Source organism: Eptesicus fuscus, chromosome 17 (assembly GCF_027574615.1).
Source record: "Eptesicus fuscus isolate TK198812 chromosome 17, DD_ASM_mEF_20220401, whole genome shotgun sequence".
NCBI classification, from domain to species: domain Eukaryota; kingdom Metazoa; phylum Chordata; class Mammalia; order Chiroptera; family Vespertilionidae; genus Eptesicus; species Eptesicus fuscus.
The window spans coordinates 44,720,149-44,744,730 of NC_072489.1; the positions used below are offsets into that span (position 1 = coordinate 44,720,149).

Genomic DNA, 24,582 nt, shown 5'->3' on the forward strand with positions numbered 1-24,582 from the left:
ACTAAATAATGATTATAAGAATAAACCAGAGCAGTCTCACATTGTTTTTAAGTACCTATTTAAACTAAGTCTACCTATACCTAATTACCCACTTTTCTACCTTCCAACACCTAAATTTGCCATCATAATATAGACAAGAACCAACTTCATGTTGCTAAAAACCTAACCCGATGTCTGAATGTAGAAAAAAGGAAATTTTAAAATTTTTATTGTCAGTGGATATTTACCCTTGTAAGTGCAGTCATATTATTCCACTTTCATAATGTTAAAAAAACTACCCAGTCTAGCAAAATAACTGACTCCAAGTTACATGAGGAACCCTTACAGATACTGACACTTTTAAGATATGTATTACTTTACCAGTGGTCGGCAAACTGCGGCTCGCGAGCCACATGCGGTTTGCCGCTGTTGCCGACCACTGTCCTAGACTCTCGATTCCAATAATTACAGGCTGTTGTTGTTCCTTGTGATTAAGCCCCTGGCCTAGAGAATCATTTGCTCTAGAGATATTCAGGCTAAACATACCATCAGACTTCTCCAACTTTTGGATTTTTATGAGAAATGGTATTAAACAGAAATAAATGACTAAATATGTCTAAAAGTCCTAAAAACATTACAACTAGGAGAAACCACCACCACCAATCACTATAAAAAAAATCCAACCCAACCACACAAGAATAGTTATTTGCTTTTATGATGTAAATATGATCAACACCAATGATTTCTAGTTATTTAGGCTATGTAATATTGGTTCTCTAAAACTAGAGTATTTTAAGGAAACTTTTAAATAAAATCTTTCCAATTCTCATGTAAACAGATACTGGAGGACTTTTTCTACTTTACAAAATTATTTAAAGACCCTAGCACAAAAACAGACATAATAAAAATTTTTATAACTAACCTGAGATCAATGATCTAAAAAAAGATGAAAATTTCTAACAACTACCTCAATTTTTATTTACTTAAACTATAACAACTAGATATTATACAATACTTTTAGTAATCCTATATAATAAAAGCGTTGTATGCAAATTGCCCCCTTGACCGGGAGTTCAACCAGGAGCGGGGCCAGCTGGGGGAAGGGAAGGAGGCCCTGGCGGCAGCAGGCAGCTGGGGGAAGGGAGGGAGTAACCGGCTGGCAGCTGTCAGTCACTAGGGACCCTACCAGTGCATGAACTTCATGCACTGGGGCTCTAGTATAAAATAAAAATAACTCCCAAATGACTAGATATGTAAATAACAAATTGAGTTTGAAAGACTGACTGCCGATTACAATTCATTACAAAGCAAAATTAAATGGTAATTAAAAGATTTATTTGTTTAAAAATTACCGAGTATTAAAAAAAGGAATATTTTAAAATAAAATGAAAAAAACTTATCTAACTCAAATTATTCTCAAGAACCTATACACTTACTAGGAACTTGTACATAAAGTATTTTCTTCAAAACTAAAAATTATCGAGATAACTTTATAAAATGCTCTGTAATCAAAGGAGCTTACTGTAATAAAAAGTTGATGCAGCTAATATGTAATTTTCCCACTAAAATAAAAACAGTTCATCCCACTCTGATGCCTGTAACTAAACTTAGCAAAATGTAACTATCATTTGGATGCCTACTGTGTACTAGGTACATTTGGCCCCTCATATCCATGGGTTTTGGATATGATTCCACAGAGCATAAATAGAAAATATTCATGGGGGGATGAGGAGGAGGTGGTGGTTCCAAAAAGTAAACTTAAATTTGCCATGCACGGAGCACTACACTGAATCCACACGAATGAAGTGATGTGTAGGCATACCCTGCTGTAGCTTATATGCAAATATAGGTAACATATAAAACTCTAGGCCATCTATATAATAAAAGCCTAAGGGACCTTTACGGCGAAATGACCGGTCACTATGATGCACACTGACCACCAGGGGGCAAACGCTAATGCAGGAGCTGCCCCCTGGTGGTCAGTGCTCTCCTACATGGGGAGTGCCGCTCAGCCAGAAGCCAGGCTCACGGCTGGTGAGCACAGAGGGAGTAGCGAGAGCCTCTCCTGCCTTCGTGGCAGTGCTAAGGAGCAGTGAGCTGAGCAGTAAGGAGCAGCAAGCTGAGCAGTAAGGAGCAGTAAGGTGGGCAGTAAGGAGCGATGGGTCCAGGACTGCTAGAGGGATGTCCAACTGCCATCTTAGGCCCGATCCCCGCAGGGAGCAGGCCTAAGCCGGCAGGCAGACATCCCCCGAGGGCTCCCAGACTGCAAGAGGGCACAGGCCAGGCTGAGGGACCCGCCCCCCCACCCAATGCACCAATTTTGTGCACTGGGCCTCTAATCCTATGTAATAAAAGCGTAATATGCTAATTAGACCAGATGTCCTTCTGGATGAAGCCAGGGCTGTGAGGGCTGAGGCATGAATTTCGTGCATCGGGCCACTCTCTCTCTATATATATAAAGCCAGTGACTGAAACAACCGGTTGCTATAATGCCCACTGTGGCCCCTCTCCCCGGCTGGCCCGGCCCCCTCGGCCCCATCGGGGTGGGCCAGTTGGACCCCACCTGTGCACGAATTCGTTCACTGGGCCTCTAGTTTTATATAAGCCACGTGAGCATTCTCAGATTTTGATATCCAAGGGGATTCCTGGAACCAATCCTCGGCAGATATCAAGAGACTAGATTCTGAGAACAACAACAAAAAAACACAACAAAATTACTCATGGTCATTGGCCTGAAGGAGCTCACAGGCTCATAGTGCACTACAGAGATATACTAGATACTTATAATAAATTTTAGAACATCAATAACAATGTGACTAATGAGATACAGAGGGATAGAAAAAGGGGTCAATTAACCTAGCTTAGGAAGTTTTCTTAAAACTATGTATGATTTATTCAGGCTTATACAGACAATTCATTTTTATAATCAGTATCTCAAGGTACTATAAAGTTTACTAGACAAACTTTCCAAGATTCAGATTTAGATAATATGTTCCAAACACCTATCTCAGGGTTAGAGAAATAGCTACCCAGCTATAGCTGACTTCCCTGAGTTGAATGAGAGCCATATGTTGTCAACTATGTGATGATAACCTAGATTTTCACTTGTAATCTCCCAATTTTTAACTGCCGACTCAATTTTTAAAACTATCAAAATCTATTTGAGCCAAACTATGGTCTAAGGCAGTGATGGCGAACCTATGACACGCGTGTCAGCACTGACACACGTAGCCATTTCTGATGACACGTGGCTGCTGAGGCGGCCGCATGCCAAGGATGAAACATTTACTGCTCCTGAGGATGAAACATTTGCGAAATAATGTTTTTTTTCCTCTAAGTGACACACTGCCCGAGTTATGCTCAGTTTTTTGGCGAAGTTTGACACACCAAGCTCAAAAGGTTGCCCATCACTGGTCTAAGGTCTGAGAATGTGTAAGCAGAAAAGAGGTAATCACAGGTAGTTATTATTTTAGGATTATTTGGAAAACAAATTTATCTATGTTGAAATCAGCCCATGATATTTTTAAAATTATCCATTTTAGTAATTTTACTGTTGCAACTAATAATGCTGTGTGTATTACATGCAGATGAGTCTGCTCCAACTCCTGGCGATCCTATGAAGGAGTGATGTCCACAAAGCCCTGAACTCAACAGCTCTGCTCAGCTCTGTCAATGCATGCCTATGGCTTCTTTTATGGAGTCAATCTATCTCATATTTCATCTTCCTCTTTTCCTGCTGCCTTCTATTTTTTACTGTCTTTTCCCAAGAATCTTGCCTTCTCATGATGTGCCCGAAGTAGGACAACTTCAGTTTTGCCATTTTTTGCCTCCAGTGTTGTTTCAAACTTAATTTGCTCTAGGACCCACAATATCCATCTTTCTGGTGGTCCAGGATATCCATAGTGCTATCTTCCAACCGCATATTTCAGATGAATCCACTTTTTTCTCATAACAACTTTTACATCTGTACATAGTACAGGCATACCTCAAAGATATTGCAGGTTTGGTTTCAGAGTACTGAAATAAAGCAAATATCACAACAAGCAAGCAGTAATCTTTTTGCTGGTGAAGAGTCTTGCCTTCAATTTGTAAAAAACTGATCTGTGGAGCACAATAAAGCAAAGCACAATAAAACAAGGCATGTCTTTAACTGGAAATATGAAGGCAGGCATGATCTTAGCCTTGGTCTCTAATGACACATCTTTGCTCCTGATGATCTTCCTTATTTTTTCATTGATGCCCTTCTGAGCCTCAGCCTTCCTTTGATTTCTTGGCTGCAATCTCCATTTATAATTGATGACTGAACCAAGGTAAGCAAAAATCTTTAATAATTTAAATATCTTCACTGCCCATGCTAAAGTTGTGTATTTCTTCTGGTCACGATTTTTACATGACATTCACAAAAAGTATCTGATTTATACTTGGATACTTTTATTACTGGCAATGAAAAGTAGGGATCTTAAACACTGGTAACTAATTATTACTTTCTCTCACCATGTAATGGAGGAGATAGAATTAGGTTTTATTAAGTGATCTTTTAAGTTTCTTAATGTTCTAGGAACAAACCAGGGAGATAAAATGAAATTCAGAAAGGTAAATTTAAAATTAGTGAAACCATAACAGGGATACAGAAATGACATAAAGAGGGAAAAAAGCTTGGGAACTAAGTGTAGACTTACATACGTACACTTATGTAAATACTAGAGGCCCGATGCATGAAATTTGTGCAAGTGTAGGCCTTCCTTCACCCATTTGCCGGCACTGGCTTCCCTCTGGCACCTGGGACCCAGGCTTCCCTCACAGCCCCGGCTTCGTCTGGAGGTCATCCAGAAGGATGTCAGTCTAATTAGCATATTACACTTTTATTATTATAGATATATGCAAAAATAATAGTCTTGAAGGTATTTATCTCAACTAATAAAAGAACTTTTACCCACAATATAATACAATGGAGTATTATTCATTTTAAAATTCTTTGCTAACATAGAGAGACTACCTCAGAAGCATAATTGGTTGCAGAAATTGTACCTCATTTTCCTGGGAGAAGTAGTGTAAGAAATCCTTAAGCTAAGAAAAAGCAATAAGAATAGTCACAATAAAGACTATCTCAAAAGGAAATGAAAAAACAAAATCATACAAAGTAGAAAGAATATTAAATGAGCTGCTTTAAGCCCATCACCCAAGCTTTAACAATTATCACTACTTTGGATTCTTGTTTCATCTATCCTAATTTATTCTCCCCTAATTTAATAACTCTTATCACATCAAAATATCTTAAAACTTTCATCTTTCAGAGAATATTTAAGTAGCACAAGTGTATGCAAGTAACATATATATGCACATACAGATGTATATGTATTAAGTAGTTCAGGTGACTCTTTACTGCTTAAATAACCTGCCCATTTAGAAGCCAATGCAATACTAGACCAGTCTTTTTATCAGTAAGAAGTTACAATAAAAGCCTTCCAAATTAAGGATTGCTCAGAAATATTTTAAATATATTAAGGCTGTCAATTTTATAGTCTTTATGAGAAAGTCAGTTCTACCAAAAGCACTGTTCTTTTGGAATAATGCTGGCTTAACTCTTAGAACAGTGGTCGGCAAATCGCAGCTCGCGAGCCGCCGTTTGCCGCTCTGTTGACTCAGGAGTTTGCCGACCACTGTCTTAGAAAATCAAAATAGCCCACAAGGTGAAATGCTCAGCCAAAGAAAATAAAACAGTGTAAAGGTGTGAGGACATTTTTAAATTAGGGATGCCATGAAAAATAGCTGTCTTTAAAAAATAGCTTAGTTCAGTTATTTTTTATCTAAGGATCACTAGATTTATTCCAAAATAAGTTCTCTCTCTAAAAGACAAACTACCTCAAAATAACAGAAACAAAATAAATTATGAAACGAAAAAAAAAAGTTGAGATGTAACATAAAATGTCTTATTTTCCCCCTACTCTCCCCCAAATAATGCCTTTTAAAAATAAACATAATCACTCCCTGAGGCATATGTACTTATTCCAATAATGCAATCATTGCTCAAAACATATTTGAAATTCTTCTTAAATTACTCTCAGCATCTACAGCACATTGTTCTAGATATCCTCTATGGTGGCACTTTTTCATCAACAGATGGTTAATTGTGTAGAAGAGGGAGGAATCATTCAAAGCAACCACAGAATAAAAGGAAAAATCAATTAAGTTGGGTTTAAAAAACAGGTATGGCCCTAGCTGGTTTGGCTCAGCGGATGGAGTGTGGGCCTGAGGACTGGAGGGTCCCAGGGTTGATTCTGGTCGTGGGCACATGCCGGGGTTGCGGGCTTGATCCCGTGTGGGAGGCATGTGGGACACGGCCAATCGGTGATTTTCTCTCATCATTGATGTTTCTACCTCTCTCTTCCCTCCCCTTCCTTTCTGAAATCAGTAAAAATATATTTTAAAAAAGAACAGGTATGACTACCTAAGCAATGAAGCAGGTTTTCTTGTGGATTTATAAACTGATTCTGACAAGACTTCCAAAAGAATTCCTAAAATGTCCAATAATGACAGTGCTACTGGAATAAGTTTTCCCAAACAAAGTGATTATATAAAGGATAATATCTATTTGGAAGCTTATTTTCTTAAGGGTTTTCTTTTATAAAAATTAGTCTTCTGGCCCATTTTTCACGTGTTTAATTTTGCAAGTCGTCTCAAATCCCTTTGGAGGATTTACATAAAAGTAAATTTATGCTTTATAGTGAAAACTATAAATAACAAATCTTCCAGCTATGAAAACCCATTCCACCACAGGCCCTGTCGAGTTTACCTTTTCTAACTGAATCCTTGATTCAGATAATTGTTTGGACTCTAGTACTAAATTATCACTTTTTTGTCTTCACAATTCTTCTTTTTGGGTTGAGTCTTCATAATAAATTCCCAATAGATTCTTATTTTATTTGGTTTTATGAGAGTGTTTTCCAATTTATTTTTATTAATAATTTTTATCAACCACATTCCTGGTTTTTCCTCCTCTTTAGAGTTTCATCTTTTTTTGTAGTTTCTTATTCCTGGGTTGTTGTTTTTCATTTGCTACCCTAGTTTCTCTGTTCAAGCACTCTGCTTATCCTCTTATTCTATTGTTTCAGAAAAACAAGAAACAAAAAAACCCAGTTCAAAAGTGCTTTTAAGACCACTAAGGGGATAATGAATGCATTTTACTTATCAAACTACACATTTCTATAGTCCGTCAATTGTAAACATTTTATCCATTCACAAATTGATAAATCTCTCAAGAATACGTTGGAGGGTAGTAACTTTTACTAATAACTTTTACTCAAATGGAGGTGCCCATTCTCCAACACAAAATATGTTGCACATAGTAGACATGTTTGGAGGACTGGGGAGTAAGGTAATGTGGAAGTTCTACATTTTCCAAGTTGTGAGAAAGATGCCCTGAGTACTATCTCAAGACTTGGGACAATGAGAAATTCTCGCCTTTGTAATGAAGGTTATCTTCTTTGGTTTGTACCAAAAACCTTTCAAGTTATATGCTGTAGCCCTAGCTGGCTTGGCTCAGTGGATAGAGCGTCAGCCTGCGGACTGAAGGGTGCCAGGTTCGATTCCGGCCAGGGGCACATGCCTTGGGTTGTGGGCTTGATCCCCAGTGGGGGGTGTGCAGGAGGCGGTGGATCAATGGTTCTCTTTCATCATTGATGTTTTTACCTCTCTCTCCTTCTCCCTTCCTCTCTCAACTCAATAAAGAAATATATTTTTTAAAAAAGATATATGCTGTTACCACACTAAGAACTTCAAGTAGATGCATCCAGTTTATAAACAATCCATAGTAAATTCAACTCAGCTGATGTTCCATATTAATTTAATTCACCACTACTGCAAGGAGCCTCATCTTTCTTTAAGGAGAAATGCTGAAGCACAGACACAAAGGTTTACAATGTCGTATGTTTCATTAAAAAGAAAAAAAAATATTTCTATCTCCATCTATAGCCAAATTATTTTTGACAAGAATGCCAAGACTATTCAAGAAGGAAAGGACAGTCTTTTCAACAGTGTTGAGAAAACTGAATATCCACATGCAAAAGAAAGAAGTTAGACCCTTACCTGACATCACATACAAAAATTAACTAAAAATAGCCCAGCTGCCCATGAACCAGGAAGTCATGGTTCAATTCCCAGTCAGGGCACACATGTCTGGGTTGTGGGCTTGATCCTCAGTAGAGGGCGTGCAGGAGGCAGCCGATCAATGATCCTCTCATCATTGATGCTTCTCTCTCTCTCTCTCTCTCCCCCTCCTTTCCTCTCTCTGAAATCAATAAAAAAATTTTTAACTCAAAATGGATCAAAGATCTAAACATAAGAAATAACCATTCACTGGAAACACTGCTTAACCCTTTGCACTCGCTTGCTTTTTTCTCGATTCCTTTATTCTACTCGGGATTTAATTTTTTAAATACCCCTATTTTACAAAGCGCGGCAGTAGAATAAAAAACTGGAGTTTCTTTTCATACAAACTTATTTATTTGGATTATTTTATATTTCAAATTATTGATACATTCAATACAATTTGACATACGAGCTGCTACCGATGCTAACCGTGTCAAGTCACACTCGACATCCGAGTGCAAAAGGTTAATTTCTACAGAAACATAATCTGATGTCAAATAAATACCTTCTCATTAAAAAGCTATTCAGGTAAGAACTTTAACTTTCTATTAATTCATGATCATTTGGAGTATTTAAAAATTCAAAAACGAAAGTAATTATTCCTCTGCCATTTATCTAACATAACAGATTTTCCCACAACATACAGCAGTGTAAATGAATTTAATATTGCTATTATTCTCCTTATTTATACTTAGACTAGTGGTCTGGTGCACAAAATTTGTGCATGGTGGGGGAGGAGGGGTTCCCTCAGCCCAGCCTGCACCCTCTCCAATCGGGGACATCCCTCTCACAATCTGGGACTGCTGGCTCCTAACCACTCACCTGCCTGCCTGCCTGCCTGATTGCCCCTAATTGCCTTTGCCTGCCTGATTGCCCCTAACCTCTCTGCCTACCTGCCTGATCACCCCTAACTGCCTCTGCCTGACTGCCTGATTGCCCCTAACTGCCCTCCCCTGCCAGCCTGATCGCCCCTAACTGCCCTCCCCTGCCAGCCTGATCTCACCCCCAACTGCCCTCCCCTGCCAGCCTGATCTTGCCCCCAACTGCCCTCCCCTGCCAGCCTGATCACCCCTAACTGCCTCTGCCTTGGCCCCCACCACCATGGCTTTGTCCGGAAGGAAATTGGACGTCTGGAAGACGGTCAGTCAACCTGATCTAATTAGCATATTACTCTTTTATTAGTATAGATATATAGGATAGGATTGCTTAAATGGGGAGGAAAAGCCTTTTTCAGCAGGAGGAGATGCTCTTGGCAGACAAAAATACATAATCCCTATATCTGGACTGATAGCCAGCCATATACACTATACTGTCAAACCTGTCATGAAAAAATTGAACCGCTTTCTTACACCTTACACCAAACAGCTGTTGCCCTTGAAACCTCTCCTCAGCCCCCACCTTAGGTTCTGCCTTCGCAGTTCACCCAGATTTGGTTCTGATTTATCGGTTTCTATGCCAGTCAGCGTTAAAAGCTCCACCTCCTAAGCAGCCAGAGGCTCCTCACAGGTTCACCCAGATTTGGTTCTGATCAGTCAGTTTCTATGCCAGTCAGCATCTCCGAGCCTGATCAGAGAGGCGGGGCTGATCAGCAGCCTCCAGAGAGGCCCAGAGAGAAAGAGAGAGGCAAGGGCTGATTAACAGCTACCACGGAGGCTACGGATCAGACCCTGCTTCTCTCACCAGGCCTCTCTCTCCGGGCCTGATCCGCAGCCCCCTCGGCAGTCAGTGCTGGGTTGCCACGGCAACCCAGCACTGACTGCAGGTCTGACTTCCTATTGGTCGAGCCTTCGGTTGTTACGGACCCTGGGTTTTTATATATTAGGATTTTTCCTTACAGTTCAAGCTCAGTATATTAGTACTTAGTATCACAGTCAGAGCAAAACAACTACTTTCAATGCATTATTATTTTATATACATTATTTCATTGAAACTTTATTCCAATAGTATATTCACCTATAACCCTTTTTTGGATTAAATGAAGAAACTAAGACTCAGGGAGAATAAACAACATGCTGATGGGTCAAGAGCTGTCATGCCTCCATACTGGGAGGAACTGATCCCAACATTCCTCATTGTTATCATTTGTCCTCATACCTCTGTACACCAAGTGTTTTAAATGTTAACTATCCTGCACCCATCAATGTAAAAGAAATATATATCTGCTCTATTTTTTACTGAATATGAGGTATTTCTCTGCTTTACTTTCTCTCGCCATCTTAATATGGCACCAATGAATTTCATGAACCTTCCTTATCTCTTCCTCCTTGGATTCTAATGTATAAAATGAACTGCAAAAGGGTGTTTCACCTTGAAGGGTGTTAGCTGGTTTCTGTTCTGGAAAAGCTGCATTTAATACCAGATGGGTCCTGCATGGTCCTGAGACAGCAAGCAGCTCATCTGTCTGAAAATGTCAACCAAGACAAGAGTTACCTACTGACTATCTCTGTCCCTCACAAGTGGACTTTTTCAAGTTTGATGAACTTAAAAATCCCCCTTTAGTTCACTTGGTCTTTGCAGGTGATAATCATCAGGATCTCCGCTACTCAAATTGATAATCACTGGGCCTGGTTGCAAAGAATAATGCAGAAAGGATATTCAAACAAAATCTGCAGATGTTTCTTTTTTTTTTTTTTTTTTTTTTAAATATATTTTATTGATTTTTTACAGAGAGGAAGGGAAAGGGATAGAGACTTAGAAACATCGATCAGCTGCCTCTTACACACCCCCCACCGGGGATGTGCCCGCAACCAAGGTACATGCCCTTGACCGGAATCGAACCTGGGACCCTCCAGTCCGAAGGCCGACGCTCCATCCACTGAGCCAAACCGGTCAGGGCCAGATGTTTCTTGATAATTTCTGATATTGTTTCTAATCATTCATAACCTGATGGACATTTATGACAGATACTGGGAGTCACAGGAAATCGCTATTATCCAATGAGAATTATCAGGGTGTCTCATTAACAAGGGTTGAATTGATGCCTCACAAAAGGAGAAACCAATGGACACCATCTCAGGATGATCTTAAATTAAACCTGGATGCCTTTGGGCCTTTTTAAAGTCTCTTGAGCATTTTAAAACAAAAATGAATTTAAAAAAAATAAAACAAACTGCAAAACTCTTATTCTCTAGAGCATTTTCTCAAATCTCTCAGATTTTGCTTCCAGATCTGACCCTCAACCCTGGCTCACATAACCTCTTTTAACCTTCTTTTAGGTTTGGATTTTTTTTTTTTTTTTTTTTTTGGCCAACACTGATATACATACATCATGTGCAAAGAATGTTGCTCAAGTAATTTGGGGAAAGAGAGGAATTATAAATAGGCCTGCCAAGTACTTTTTATATAAAACATAATCCACTGTTGGACAGTGGCAAAGCTAATATACAAGACTCAGTATTACCTAGATTCTAAATATTGACTTTCATAAATAAACTCAGCTGTATTTAGTAGACAAACTGGCTAAAGCATAATTAGTACACACTCATTAGAAAAGTAATTAGTATACACTCATTAGAAAAATAAAACATTAACCTACAGTATTACACAGATAAGGAGCTAAATGTCAATACCGCATTACTCCTATAGGCAGATTTCAGGATTAAAATTTATTTAGGTTCAAGACAATCAGGAAAAATTAATTTATGTCAATAGACAAGTTTTTGTTTTGTTTTTAATTTTATATAAAAATATCAATTACATAGAAATCTTACAGATGAACTAATAAAAACATAAAATATGCATAACTCACTTTAGCTGATGATAAAGAGATCATCTCTGAAAAACCGTTTAAGGTATTAAGTGGCATTCAGATAAGATGACAATAAGATTCCCATCAGAATGGATTATGTTATTAAACACTGTAACTAAAAATCATAATTTTTTTTAAAGAATAGAAGGAAGCCCATCAATTTATTTTAACAAACTAAAACAAAACAAAAAAACCCTCCCCAACTTCATTCTACCAAAGGCCTATATAGTTTACTTTCAGAAAATTACAGGTTGAGAATTATTACACATACATTTTAAAATCCTTCAAGTCCAAGTATGTATGCTTGCCTCATCCTCTTATTTATTAGTAACAAATCAAAGCTTTAAATGATTACTGACCACCTATTCTATCAACCCCATGACATAAAGAACAATATCCTATCTAATAAAGAGGGAATATGCTAATTGATCCTCACGCCATCACAAAGATGGCAGCGCCCACAGCCAATAAGGAGGAATATGCTAATTGACTGCTCCACTCTCAAAGATGGCGTCACCCACAGCCAATAAGGAGGGAATATGCTAATTGAATGCTCTGCCCTCAAAGATGGCAGCACCCACAGCCAATAAGGAGGGAATATGCTAATTGAATGCCCCGCCCTCAAAGATGGAGGCATCCACAGCCACAAGATGGCGGCGCCCAGTCCCTTCAGCTCTGCCAGGGCAGCAGGCATGCAGCAAGACTGGGCCCGCCCCGCACAACTGCTTCCGGACTCCCGCAGTCCCCTCAGCCCCCCAGCCATCCAGGGCCGGCCCGAGGCACAGGCAAGCCTCTGATGGTGGCTGCTCAGCCGCCCAGGGCCGCCCAAGGCTTATGCTGCCGGCAGTGACAGCAGCAGAGGTGTGATGGGGCATCGCCTTCCCCTGATCGCCAGGTCGCCTCCCGCCCCTGAGGGCTCCTGAACTGTGAGAGGGGGCAGGCCGGGCTAAAGGACCCCCCTTCCAGTGCATGAATTTTCATGCACCAGGCCTCTAGTTCTCAAAATAAGTGAGTAATCAAAACCAAATCAAATAATACCATCACCCTCCCAAAGGAAGTCTTATGTGGTCATTATCTAAAATATCAAAAACAGAGCTGTTTCCTTATGAAAATAGCTTATATCCAGAATTAGATCCTACCCCCGACACTTTCCATGAGTCACATAATTTCACACATTGAAAACAATGAAAGAAAATTTTGAAAAGCCCTATGTAGATGTTTTCTCAGAACAAAATTGGGCAGTTTACAGTATGATAAGATAAGCCCTAAGCCAATAAGCACCTCTCTCAATAAATGTACCATTCAAATTATGCCTGTCATTTGAGATGTCTATCCACACACTTCAGATGCATCAACCTTAGGCTCACTATCAATGTCACTATATTGTAACACTGAAAACTAGTAATCCACCTATGTTGTAAATCAAGCATGTCAAACTCGCAGCCCAGCCAATATAACAGTATGTAAGAAACGTTTTAATAAAAATTTTACAACTTAATTTTTACAATATCCTGTTATACACACTCTATCTATAGTAACAAAATCGTAATATGCTAATTCGACCAGAAGGCTGAACAGCAGAACAATCGTCCGGACGACCTTCCAGACGAAGCCGCCAGGGCTGGCTGCGAGGGCCGAGGCAGCCAGGGCTGCGAAGGCCTACGCTTGCACGAATTTTGTGCATCGGGCCTCTAGTTATTAACAAACTACAATGTTCTCTAATGACTAATCACTATAATCGTGTTGCATTCATTTCCCTTATGCGCCTTATACTCAGCCACACCACTTCTCTCCACTAATACTAGCAGCGAATATTTTAGCAACCGATGGCCACGTCATTAGTTTTGTACTGACTTATTTGGTGTGCGCAACAGGAAATATTTCGCTTTCGGAGAATAAGGAAAATAGGTTTATTTGTGTTGTGCTTATTAATTTGTGCAGTTATTCAGTGTCTGATAAGTTTATGTTCAAGAAAAATATTAATTTTTATTAAAATGTTGTATTATTTTACATTAACAATTACTCATTTATTTCAGCCCTTTGTATTCAGCATGTCTCTATCAAAGTAAACCTACGTTTCTATGAAAATTTAAGCGAAGCTTTTTTTTTTTTTGTGGCCCACAAACTTCAACCTTGTTTATTTGGCCCGTGTTAGCCTTTGAGTTTGACATGCTTGCTGTAAACGGTAATTCTGTATCACTCAAAATATTGTTTGCCAGCCTGGCCAGTGTAGTTCAGTGGTTGAGCAGCGACCTATGAACCAGGAGGTCACAATCCCAGTCAGGGGTACAAAAAACAACAACAAAAAAGCAAATAAAAAGAAGAAATCAAAGTATTTTTAAAGTGTAAAGACTACGATTCAGTGACTTTTTCACTAAATAAGAGAATTCATTTTTCATTATTCTGTGATATATAGTATCTCAATGCTTAGTAACAAAACATGTCGGGCACATTACAGGTTTTCAATAAATACTTACTGAACTATTTCAATAAGAATATCTTAATAGCCCTAACCGGTTTGGCTCAGTGGATAGAGCGTTGGCCTGCAGACTGAAGGGTCCCAGGTTCAATTCTGGCCAAGGGCACATGCTCGGGTTGTGGGCTCGATCCCCAGTAGGGGGTGTGCAGGAGGCAGCCGATCAATGATTCTCTTTCATCATTGATGTTTCTATCTCTCTCTCCTTCTCCCTTCCTCTCTGAAATCAATCAATAAATATATATTTTTAAAAAAAGAATGTCTTAATAACGAAGAGGGGGGCAAGTCTGTCATTTTTTTACCCCAGTAACTTCTATTTCTGCCTAAATAATATCTTTCAGCTACCTTGTCATTCCTTCCCCTGAAGAGCTAGAATTTTAGGAAGAGAGATTGTAGTATTTTCTCCAAAATCTACACTGAAAAAGTACAGTGCTTCCACCTGCTTTCTGACAAGTGCTCCCAAAAGTGCCTGTGTCCAATTAGGAAAATCAAAATGTTGCAAAAACAACTTTAAGGTAACAGGAAACCAAATAAATAACAATATGGATGAGAGAAATTCATATCAATTCAGTGTATATTTTTAATACATAACTTGTTTGGTAAATATCATGGCCACATCTATGTGGCAAGTCCCTATAAGCTACATCTATTCATTTTTGTACTTTAATATTACTTATATTTATAGCCTAAACTGAACATCAAATTGAGATTTTTAAAATTTGAAACAAGTCAGTTTTCTAATACTGTTATATAAAAAATTTTCCTGAATTTATACAATTTAAAGGGTTTTGTGTATTTAATAACAATATATTTGAGAAAATTTCTAAACATTCTTTTCTGAGTGTCATAGCTGTACACACTTGCTCAACTTAGTCCCTCATCCCTACTACTTCTTAAATTATATTATATTTTCATTAATATTTGTATCAGACTGCAAATATTTTAACAAAAACTTTGCAAGTTCTAAAAAGATGTTACAGCTATTGACTAAGGCACTGATTACTTCAAATATATCTCAGTGCTAGTGTTTAAGGTCTATTTGATATTGAACAAAGCTAATAGTTCTAGTTGTTAAAAGTCTTTACATAATATGTATGCAGTCATTTCAATGAAAAATGAAAACATTTTCTATTTGTTTTAAAGATAACATTAAAAGTTTTAACTGATAAAAATTTACCTTGTGGTAGAGCGAGAGATATTAATAACAGCTTAATAAAAGCCAAAAGTGCCCAAATATACACAAAATGTATTATTTCACCATATCATTTCTTACCAGGATCTCTGAAATAACTTAGCACATAGTCTACCTATCTGTACCAAATTAAATGTCAAGGATATCTGGTAATTTCAATACTCACAAATCTCAACAGAAGTAGCAATATATATGATTAAATTAATAAGTGTTTATTCAAATGCCTACTGTGGATAATCCAAAGCAATCTTAAACAATCAAAAAGTGCTACTCACCAGCAAGTGTATAATCCATATCAAAACCAAAACACTTTATTTTCTCCATGGCTAAACTTCGGTTCACAAACACCCTGAAGAAAGGAGTAAACAATGATATCTCAATTAATACTGAAAAAAACAAAACAAAACAATAAAAAATTAAGTTTAACAGATTTGGCTATCTTTCTACATTTTTCTCATTTAAGTACTAATATCTACTAGTATATATATTAAAGGCTAATATGCTAAGTGTATGACCATCTGACGGGTCGCTATGATGCACACTGACCACCAGGGGGCAGACGCTCAACACAGGAGCTGCCTAGCTGCAGTGACTTGGCAGTGGTAGTTCTCGGGTGACACACCCAGAAACCAGAGAGGAGGGAGCCCAATTCCTTATGGGGCCGCTCAATTCTACCTTCGGCCATGGGTTACGTTGTTGCTGGGGCACTGTCGGTCCCGAATCTGGTTTACTACACACTTGCATTTGCGTTCCACACTCAACTTTGCAGAGTGCCCTCTCGCACTCCGGGACCCCTCGGGGGATGTTGGAGAGCCAGTTTTGGCCTGATCCCTGCAGGCCAGGCCGAGGGACCCACCTGCCAGAGGGACCCCACTCACTCTGCAGACGCTGGGGAGGGACCGTGGGAAGTTGGCTACGGCCCGTATCACCCAGTCCCGTCCTGCTGGCCACCTTCTAATTAATTTCCTTTCAATGTGCACGAATCCGTGCACTGGGTCACTAGTAAGTCATAATAAAATTATTCAAGTCCTTTTTATACCTTAAGTGAAATGAGAGGTTACATGAAAATATGTGGATTTTTTTACTGTTTTGGTATTAACAATGCCATGTAGTCAAAACTTGAGTGAATTAGTTCTTATTTTCAAAATATAACCCCATAAAATAAGTTTATTTCTGAGACTTTATAATTCATTCATTTGTAATTTATTTAATAGACTAAGGTTCATTTCAGCCTACCAGATGCCAGATACTAAAGACATAATTATAGATTCATTCAACAAATACTTGAGTGCCTACTATATGTTAGAAACTGTGCTCTGGCAGTGAACAAACGAGTACCTGCCCTCATGGAACTTCTGTTTTAACTTAGAATCTCAACCCTTGAGAAATTCAGCCTAGCAGGAGAAGGACTTATAAAGCAAATAATTATAGCAAGTCAATAAATGCTATAAAATATCATGAAGGACAGAGCACCAATTGTTTAGAGATCAGAAGAGATGTGCGAGCTGAATCTTAAACAATGAATAGAAGCTTCCCAGTAGAACAAAGCAAGAAAGGCAATCCAGGCAGAACAACCAAGCAAGGAAAAGGTTTATACTGAATGATAAAACATTTATTATGGCTGAAGCTGAGTTTTCTTTGGTTGTGCTTTTCTGTTTGTTTTAGCAAAAGGAGGTTTTCTAGAGGAACAGGGGTGGAGGGAAGGGGCAATAAAAGCTATGAAGCCAAAAAGGGTAACAGGGGTCAAAATCATGAAGAATTTGCTTGCTATGGGAGTATGGACTTTATCCTGCAAGCAAGAACAAATTACCAGATTTTGAAGAAGTAAAATAATCAAATTAAAATTTCAAAAAGATCACTATGAAGGGAAAACTAAAAATATAATAGTACGGTAGATCATTACCATGATGGTGTTTTGGAGTAAGTTTTAATCATTTTTGAAAATAAATATTGCTTTTCCATCTGAACCCCAGCTTCGTGGCCAAAATTTCTGAATGATTTATGGTCTATTGCTAAACCTCTTCTTTGCCTTTATTTCATAAGTAACGATGAGAAGTAAGAATGCTTTAAATCACCTAGGAAACGTACTTTAAAAAAACTATGCCTGGGCTACCCTTGCCCATTAATGATCTAGGTCAATAGTTTCCAAAGAAGACTAACTGCACCAGGGAATGCAGAAGACTCTACTGGGAAAAAAAGAAGATATCAGATCTTCTACTTATATTTATTTCATCATTTAAAGATATCTAATTTGTGTATGTTTTCTACTATATATAAATAAGGATAATATATAATTTGTAAGTACATACAGGAGTAAATATTACATATTTTAAGTGATGAAATACTCAAAAGAGTAGCGCAGCGATTTTCAACCTTTTTCATCTCATGGCACACACAAACATTAGTAAAATTCTGTGGCACACCAAAAAATATATGTTTTTTGCTAATCTGACAAAAAAGTAGGTATGCTTTTGATTCGTTCACACTGAACAGTTATTGTTGTGTTGGCTGTTGTTGTTTCTTTAATTGGACAATTTAAGGGAAATGAGGTCAGTGTCCCTAACTCAATAGTGAAGTATTGCATGTTGTAAAAATTCTTGCAGCACACCAGTTGAAAATCGCTAGAGTAGCAGATAGCTGAAAGATACAAGGAGCTAGAGAATAAATGACACCCACCCAAACCTTTTCAAAAACTTACCACTACCTCAAATATATCACCATGACCCTTCTAGCACTTTACCAAACTTCACCCTGCTGTTACTGATAAGAGCGCCTTCTTTATTATCATTTTTCCCCAGTTACATAAATTATTTTGAAGTCACAACAGGGGTAAAAAACACAAAGTAATGTTTCTAACTCTGGAAACAATGTTACCACTGATGCTTAGGCTTTTAAACACACTTTCAATTCAGGCTAGGGTGCCAACTGGATCAAATCCTTGCTCAGAGCCCAAACAGCTGACATGCCTAAAATATTCTGTGGGAATTCAGGCAGGAACGACTGGGAGATTTTTCTTCCTGTGATACAATCCAGGAGAGATATGTAGGACCACATAATAAAAGAAACAGTTTTGATTCTAATAGAAATATGATGGGAGCTGAGTTTAGGCACAATGAAAAATCAGGGAGAAAAGAAACTGCTAATATCACTCAATCAGTCCTTAAGATACAAAGAAACTATTAACAGACCCAGCAAGATTGTTTACTAGTTTCTTTCTCGGCCAGAAAAGAAATTAAGCTTATTCACTTTATCATACTTTTTAAAGGATATAAACATCATAATGCACCTTAGGTATTATCCATACAAACTTTACAAATGACATATGTCAGTATTTTTGCCAAAATAATCACCGCTAAATATCCATCAAATCGCACTCTTTCTTCTTTGACTGGTTGGTCACTTTATTCAATCAACACATTTGTTAAATGCCTACAACAAAGCAAGTACCATTTTGTGACATATATTCTAGAAGCTATCCTTTAGGGAGTAATCAGAGCTAAGAAACTTTCTCAGTACCTAAAATTAGGAAGTAAGACCTTTTCCTATTAAGATCTTTTACCAAATATCTTTTCCATTTTCAAAGTAAGTTACCTTCACCCACAGAAGCAATTACTGAACTTAAAAAAGAAACAAACAATCATTCCTATCTCCCCTTCTAATTCATGTCTATTATGAAGCAAAAAGAAAAACCTCACATATATTCTCATCTCTTCTGTTCTTTGCCTAGTTTATGCTACAAAACATGGGAGGGGCAATAGGGAATTCAATCTAATTCCTGTGAAAATATCTAAAATGCATAAGGAAACCTATAATAATAAAATGTAACAGCTACATTATAGATATCTGCAATAATATAGTATATGCTAAATTTTACAAAGTTAATAAATGTCCAGTGCATACTAAAAGTATGCACTGACCAGGAGAGAAATAGCCTTGAGCCAGAAATACCATGTCTCCAGGACACAGTCTTCAAGGAAAACAATCTCTTGGCCTCAAACTAATGATTATTCTTTACTGTTAAAAGCAAGTATTAGGTACTGTATCAATGAAAAGACTGGCTCACTGTCCCACCACGCATTTAAAACAAAAAGATACCTGCTTTGCAGAATCCAAAATTTCTATTGGTTTTGGGACCTTGACTGTATCTTTGCCAATGCCAGTTTACTTGAGTCACTTTTCTAAATTATTAACCAGTGAAACATACTCCACCTCTATCTTTAAGAGCTTAAATATATTTGTGAAATTCCAAAGCTTGCTTTAAATAAAGTACAAAGTTGCCACCCTAAGAAGCATAACTGAACTAACGCATCCAACCTTAAAAGACAGAAATTCCTACATCCACACTAAGTCATCTGCAAGATACAGATTTGAGCATGAACAAGAGAAACCATCTTTAGGAAAAAGATACAGGAACACATAAAACCAGACACAGACTCCAACACAACGACAAATGTAACAGCTTTTACTATCATATCCCACTGTAGTAAGGCATGAAATATGAAGAAATTCTATATAAGTAAACATACATATAACTATAAAAATGAAACTATTAATATAATATGAATTAAGAAGAGTGATCTAATATTCTCCCACTTAAGGACCATGAACATGCAATTTACTAAATCTGAAATTCTGTACATAGCAAACTCAATGGTTTTGAGATTTAACACATAATTCAAAGCAGCATTACCTCATCTGTCACTGGTTGCCGTTTTGCAAAGTGTGAAACTATCTGAATCAACTAGTTCTTGAAGTCATAACAAAATTCTTCAAATCCCTGGGATAATTTTTTTGTATGACTTTAACCTAACTTCAAAAAGACTTTTTAGTCTGAAACCAGGCCCTCAACAGCATGTAACTTCTGGGACAGTGTTGGAGAAAACACCTCTGTGTCTAATTTAACTTGTCATTGGATCTCACTGTTGCTCCACACAAATCCATTTGGAATAGAATTTCTTTGGCAATGGTGAACTTTATCCCTAACTCCTCCCACTGCCTAGGAGTCACAATTTCCTGGCCAAGTGCCCAAAGCAGTTACTGCAACAACAAATGAGACTAAGGATACAAGTATTAAATCTTCTTGGGCATATTTTGGTTATAGGTTTGTAGAATTGTTACAATAAAAGAAAAGAAAAAGTTACAAATGCTTTTTTGAGAGTGCAAATTGAGATTAGGAACCAAATGATATGTCTGTGTATATGTGCATATTTAACTTAATAGAAAAATGTTATAATGTAAATTTTTATTGAAATCCTAATTTAGTGTTTTATCCCCAAATTAGTTCCTATTTTTGCTACTGGAAGTCTAATTTTCCCACTTAAAACTAAAAATCTTGTTAATATCTTTTTATTCTTTCTTCTCCCTTAAATCCACATCGTCTCAATAATCTCATGTGCCTTCGTTTAAATTTGCAAATATCCCTGGATCCCAGATGTTTTATTCAGTTCATACTGCTAACAATCTGTCCAGGTCTTCATTAACTTTTTTTTTTTTAATCCACACCTGAGGATATGTTTATTGATTTTAGAGAGGGAAGAGAGAGGAATGGGAAGGAAAGGGAGAGGGGGAGGGATCGGGGAAGGGAGGAAGGGAGAGATAGGGGAGAAAGAGTATGTGCTCATGTGCACACATGTGCCCTGATTTGGAATCGAACCCAAGACCTTTCATGTATTGGATGATGCTCCAACTCAATGAGCCACACTGGCCAAGGAAACTCATTAATTTTTTAGCAACAATCTCCCAATTATTCTGCCTACACACTAATGCCAAATTAATTGCTTTGAAGTAGTGCTACTCCAAATGTGGTCCACAAACTAATGCTAGTCTGTGAACAGTTGTTATTAATCCATTACACGATATATACAGAAACTACATTTAAAAACTTTTATAATGAGAAAATTTTTATTTGTTAAATGTGTAATAAAAAAGTGGACATACACTTTATGTCTCTTCATTTTCTAGTATTTCATTTTTATTACATTTTATAAGTGTACTCATTTGAAACAAATTGGAAATTTTTTAAAAACTGGTTTTCCACCATATCTAGTTTGAGAAGCACTGTCCTAAAGCACAGTTGCATTCATGTTGTTCTTCTACCTAATAGCCATCAGACATTCCACTACCTGCCCAACTAATAAATTAACAATTTTTATATCTTCATGTACCATCTTTCCAAAATCAGTTATGTCACATTCTCCACATCATGCACCTTTTGCTATTATAATCAAAATGAACTGCCTGCTATTCCGGAAAGGTCCACTGAGGCTTTGTTTTATGGTGTTCTCAATACCTGAAATGTCTTCCTCAGCTTTCTCTAACTTATTTTTCAAGACCCAGCAATCTCAAGCGACTTCTTCAAGAACTATTCTGACTTTAAGAATTATGTGACAGTGAGCTTCTGGGTTTCAGATTTCTATCTAAAGAGATTTCAGCAACAATTAAATTCCATAGAGTTGTGATCTATGTGAGAGGTCTGAATATGCAAAATCCTTTATTTTGGCACTTACTATATTTTGTCATATACATAAAATGCGTAGGTAGTTCTTGTATTCTTTACTGGATTATAAACTTTGAGGCCAGGCACTGTACGATATAACTGACATTTAATTCTTCCTTTTTCCCCTCATTAGAAGAAAATATCAGTGATGACAAAGACATTTTTAAAGAGAGAATTCAAGTTATTGTTAAATTACACAAAACAATAAAAAATGAAGATTAGCCTACAAACAGGTATTTTCAACTGGTGCACCATAAGAAACATTTTTAAAATATATTTTTATTGATTCCAGAGAGGAAGGGAGAGGGAGACAGAAACATCAATGATGAGGGGAATCATTGATTGGCTGCCTCCTGCACACTCCCTACTAAGATTGAGCAAGAAACCCAGGCATGTGCCCTTGACCTGAATCGAACCCAGGACCCTTCAGTCCACAGGTTGACGCTCTATCCACTGAGACAAACCAGCTAGTGCCTGTAAAAATTTTTAAAATATGCAATACCCGACTATTTAGTTAGGGGCATTGACCTCTTTTTCCTTAGACTGTCAAATTTTAAAAATGACAACAGCCAACACAACAATAGCCACCCGGTGTGAATGAATCAAAATTATACCTTTCTTTTTGTCAGATGGGCAAAAAAAAATTTTTTTATATGCCACAGAATTTTAGTAATTAGTTTATATATGCCATGAGATTAAAAGGGTTGAAAATCACTGTCCTAGAGAATAAATTAGAGGTTTTCCTAAAAGGAAATAGAAAAATGAGAAACAAAAATCAGAAAACTAATTTAGGAAAAAAAATTAAGTACAGGACAGATGTAAATATTTGTGCCTGCAGTAACTTTTATTTAGAACACCCAAAGATTTCAAAGAGTTCTAATCCAATACCTAGCATAGGGCCTTGCAAAAAACAAACACAATATTTAACTGAACTAAAAATTAAACTTAAACTAAAAAGTTAATAGCAGTTAGTGGTTGCCAGAGGCTGTGTGGGGAGGAAGGGATTGGGGAAGTTTTTGTTAATGAGTACAGGATTTCTTTTGGGGGTAATGAAAATGTTTTAAAGTTAGATAGTGGTATTGGTTGCACAACTCTGAATGGACTAAAATCACTGAAATGTACACATTAGCCTGGCCGGTGTGGCTCAGGAGTTGAGCATTGACCTATGAACCAGGAGGTCACGGTTGGATTACAGTCAGGGACACATGCCCGGGTTGCAGGCTCAATCCACAGTGTGGGGCATGCAGGAGGCAGCCGATCAATGATTCTCTCTCATCATTCGTTTCTTTCTCTCTCTCCCTTTCTGAAATCAATAAAAATACATATTTTTAAAATGAACACTTTATTTTTTTAATATATTTCATTGATTTCAGAGAAGAAGGGAGAAGGAGAGAGAGACAGAAACATCAATGATGAGAATCATTGATCGGCTACTTCCTGCACGGCCGCCCACACTGGGGATCAAGCCTGCAACCTGAGCATGTGCCCCTTACCAGGAATCGAACCATGACCGCCTGGTTCATAGGTCTACGCTCAACCACTGAGCCATGCTAGCCAGGCAAAAAATGTACACTTTAAAAAGGTGAACTGAATGGTATGCAAAGTATCTTTCAACTAAGTTGTTAAAAACTTAATGGCAAGACTATAGTTTGCCTTAGTGTCCCCATCCTTCAGTAAAAAGTACGCTTGGTAATCTAAAAAATATAGGTAAGAACTTTCTAACTTATGAAATGGATTCCTAAAAATTGAAAGTTCAAATACCATGGATATATAGACAGAGTAAGAAGTTTTGGACTAGATTATAAAAGCAAGTATTTTATTTAGTAGCATTATAGTTTTTATTTTCATAAATCCAGCCAGTAACTGCTTACTAATTTATCCTAATATTTTCTCTGAGGAACAACCTCAAGAAGAATACATTTGGTTTACCAGATTGTAACAGAACAGCATCTGTGCTTTAAAAGTCTGAACAAGCAGCATATTATCATTTCTAAAATAAAACATAAATTAACTCAGAAACTCATAAAGCTAGAATATCAAAGGGATATATCCATAAGAGGATAAAGAAGAAATAAATTTACAGCATAGAAGGAGCAACAGAGAAAATCTGTGCATCTCTGCCTTGACACCGAGTCAGGGAGAGGCAAAACCTCCCGGAGAATCTGAACAAGAGCCATGTAAGTCTGCATTCACACTACTAGGATGGTTAATGCTGTCCCCCCTAGGTGACTAAAAGAAATAAAATGCTCTCTGGAAGAACTGGGTTTTAGATGGTTATACTGCTAGATGCAGCCCAATTTCAGAGATGTTTAAAAGTGAAAACATTTTAAAAGTAGTGATCATATTATGTTTCCATAAAAGATTTTAAAGCAAACTTTAAGGAGATTCATTAAAAATGTTTAAGAGACATTAATATTCCCTTCACTTTCATTCTCAAATAAAGAAACTGCAGTAATAAGAATAGGATGGTGGGGAATAAAAGAGAGGACTAACAAAATAAGAAAAATATACAAATTAAGGGAGAAACCAGAGATAACTACTTC

General features: G+C 37.5%; 1 protein-coding gene across 7 annotated transcripts in view; it reads right to left on the bottom strand.

Annotated features, from left to right (window-relative positions):
• NT5C2 (5'-nucleotidase, cytosolic II) overlaps positions 1-24,582 on the bottom strand; it is an 86,081-nt gene that overhangs the window by 24,001 nt on the left and 37,498 nt on the right. For all 7 annotated transcript variants that reach the window (XM_054729306.1, XM_054729302.1, XM_054729305.1 and 4 more), the window contains one exon: positions 15,819-15,892. In XM_054729306.1, the coding sequence (XP_054585281.1) occupies positions 15,819-15,892 (74 nt within the window). The remainder of the gene's footprint in view (positions 1-15,818; positions 15,893-24,582) is intronic.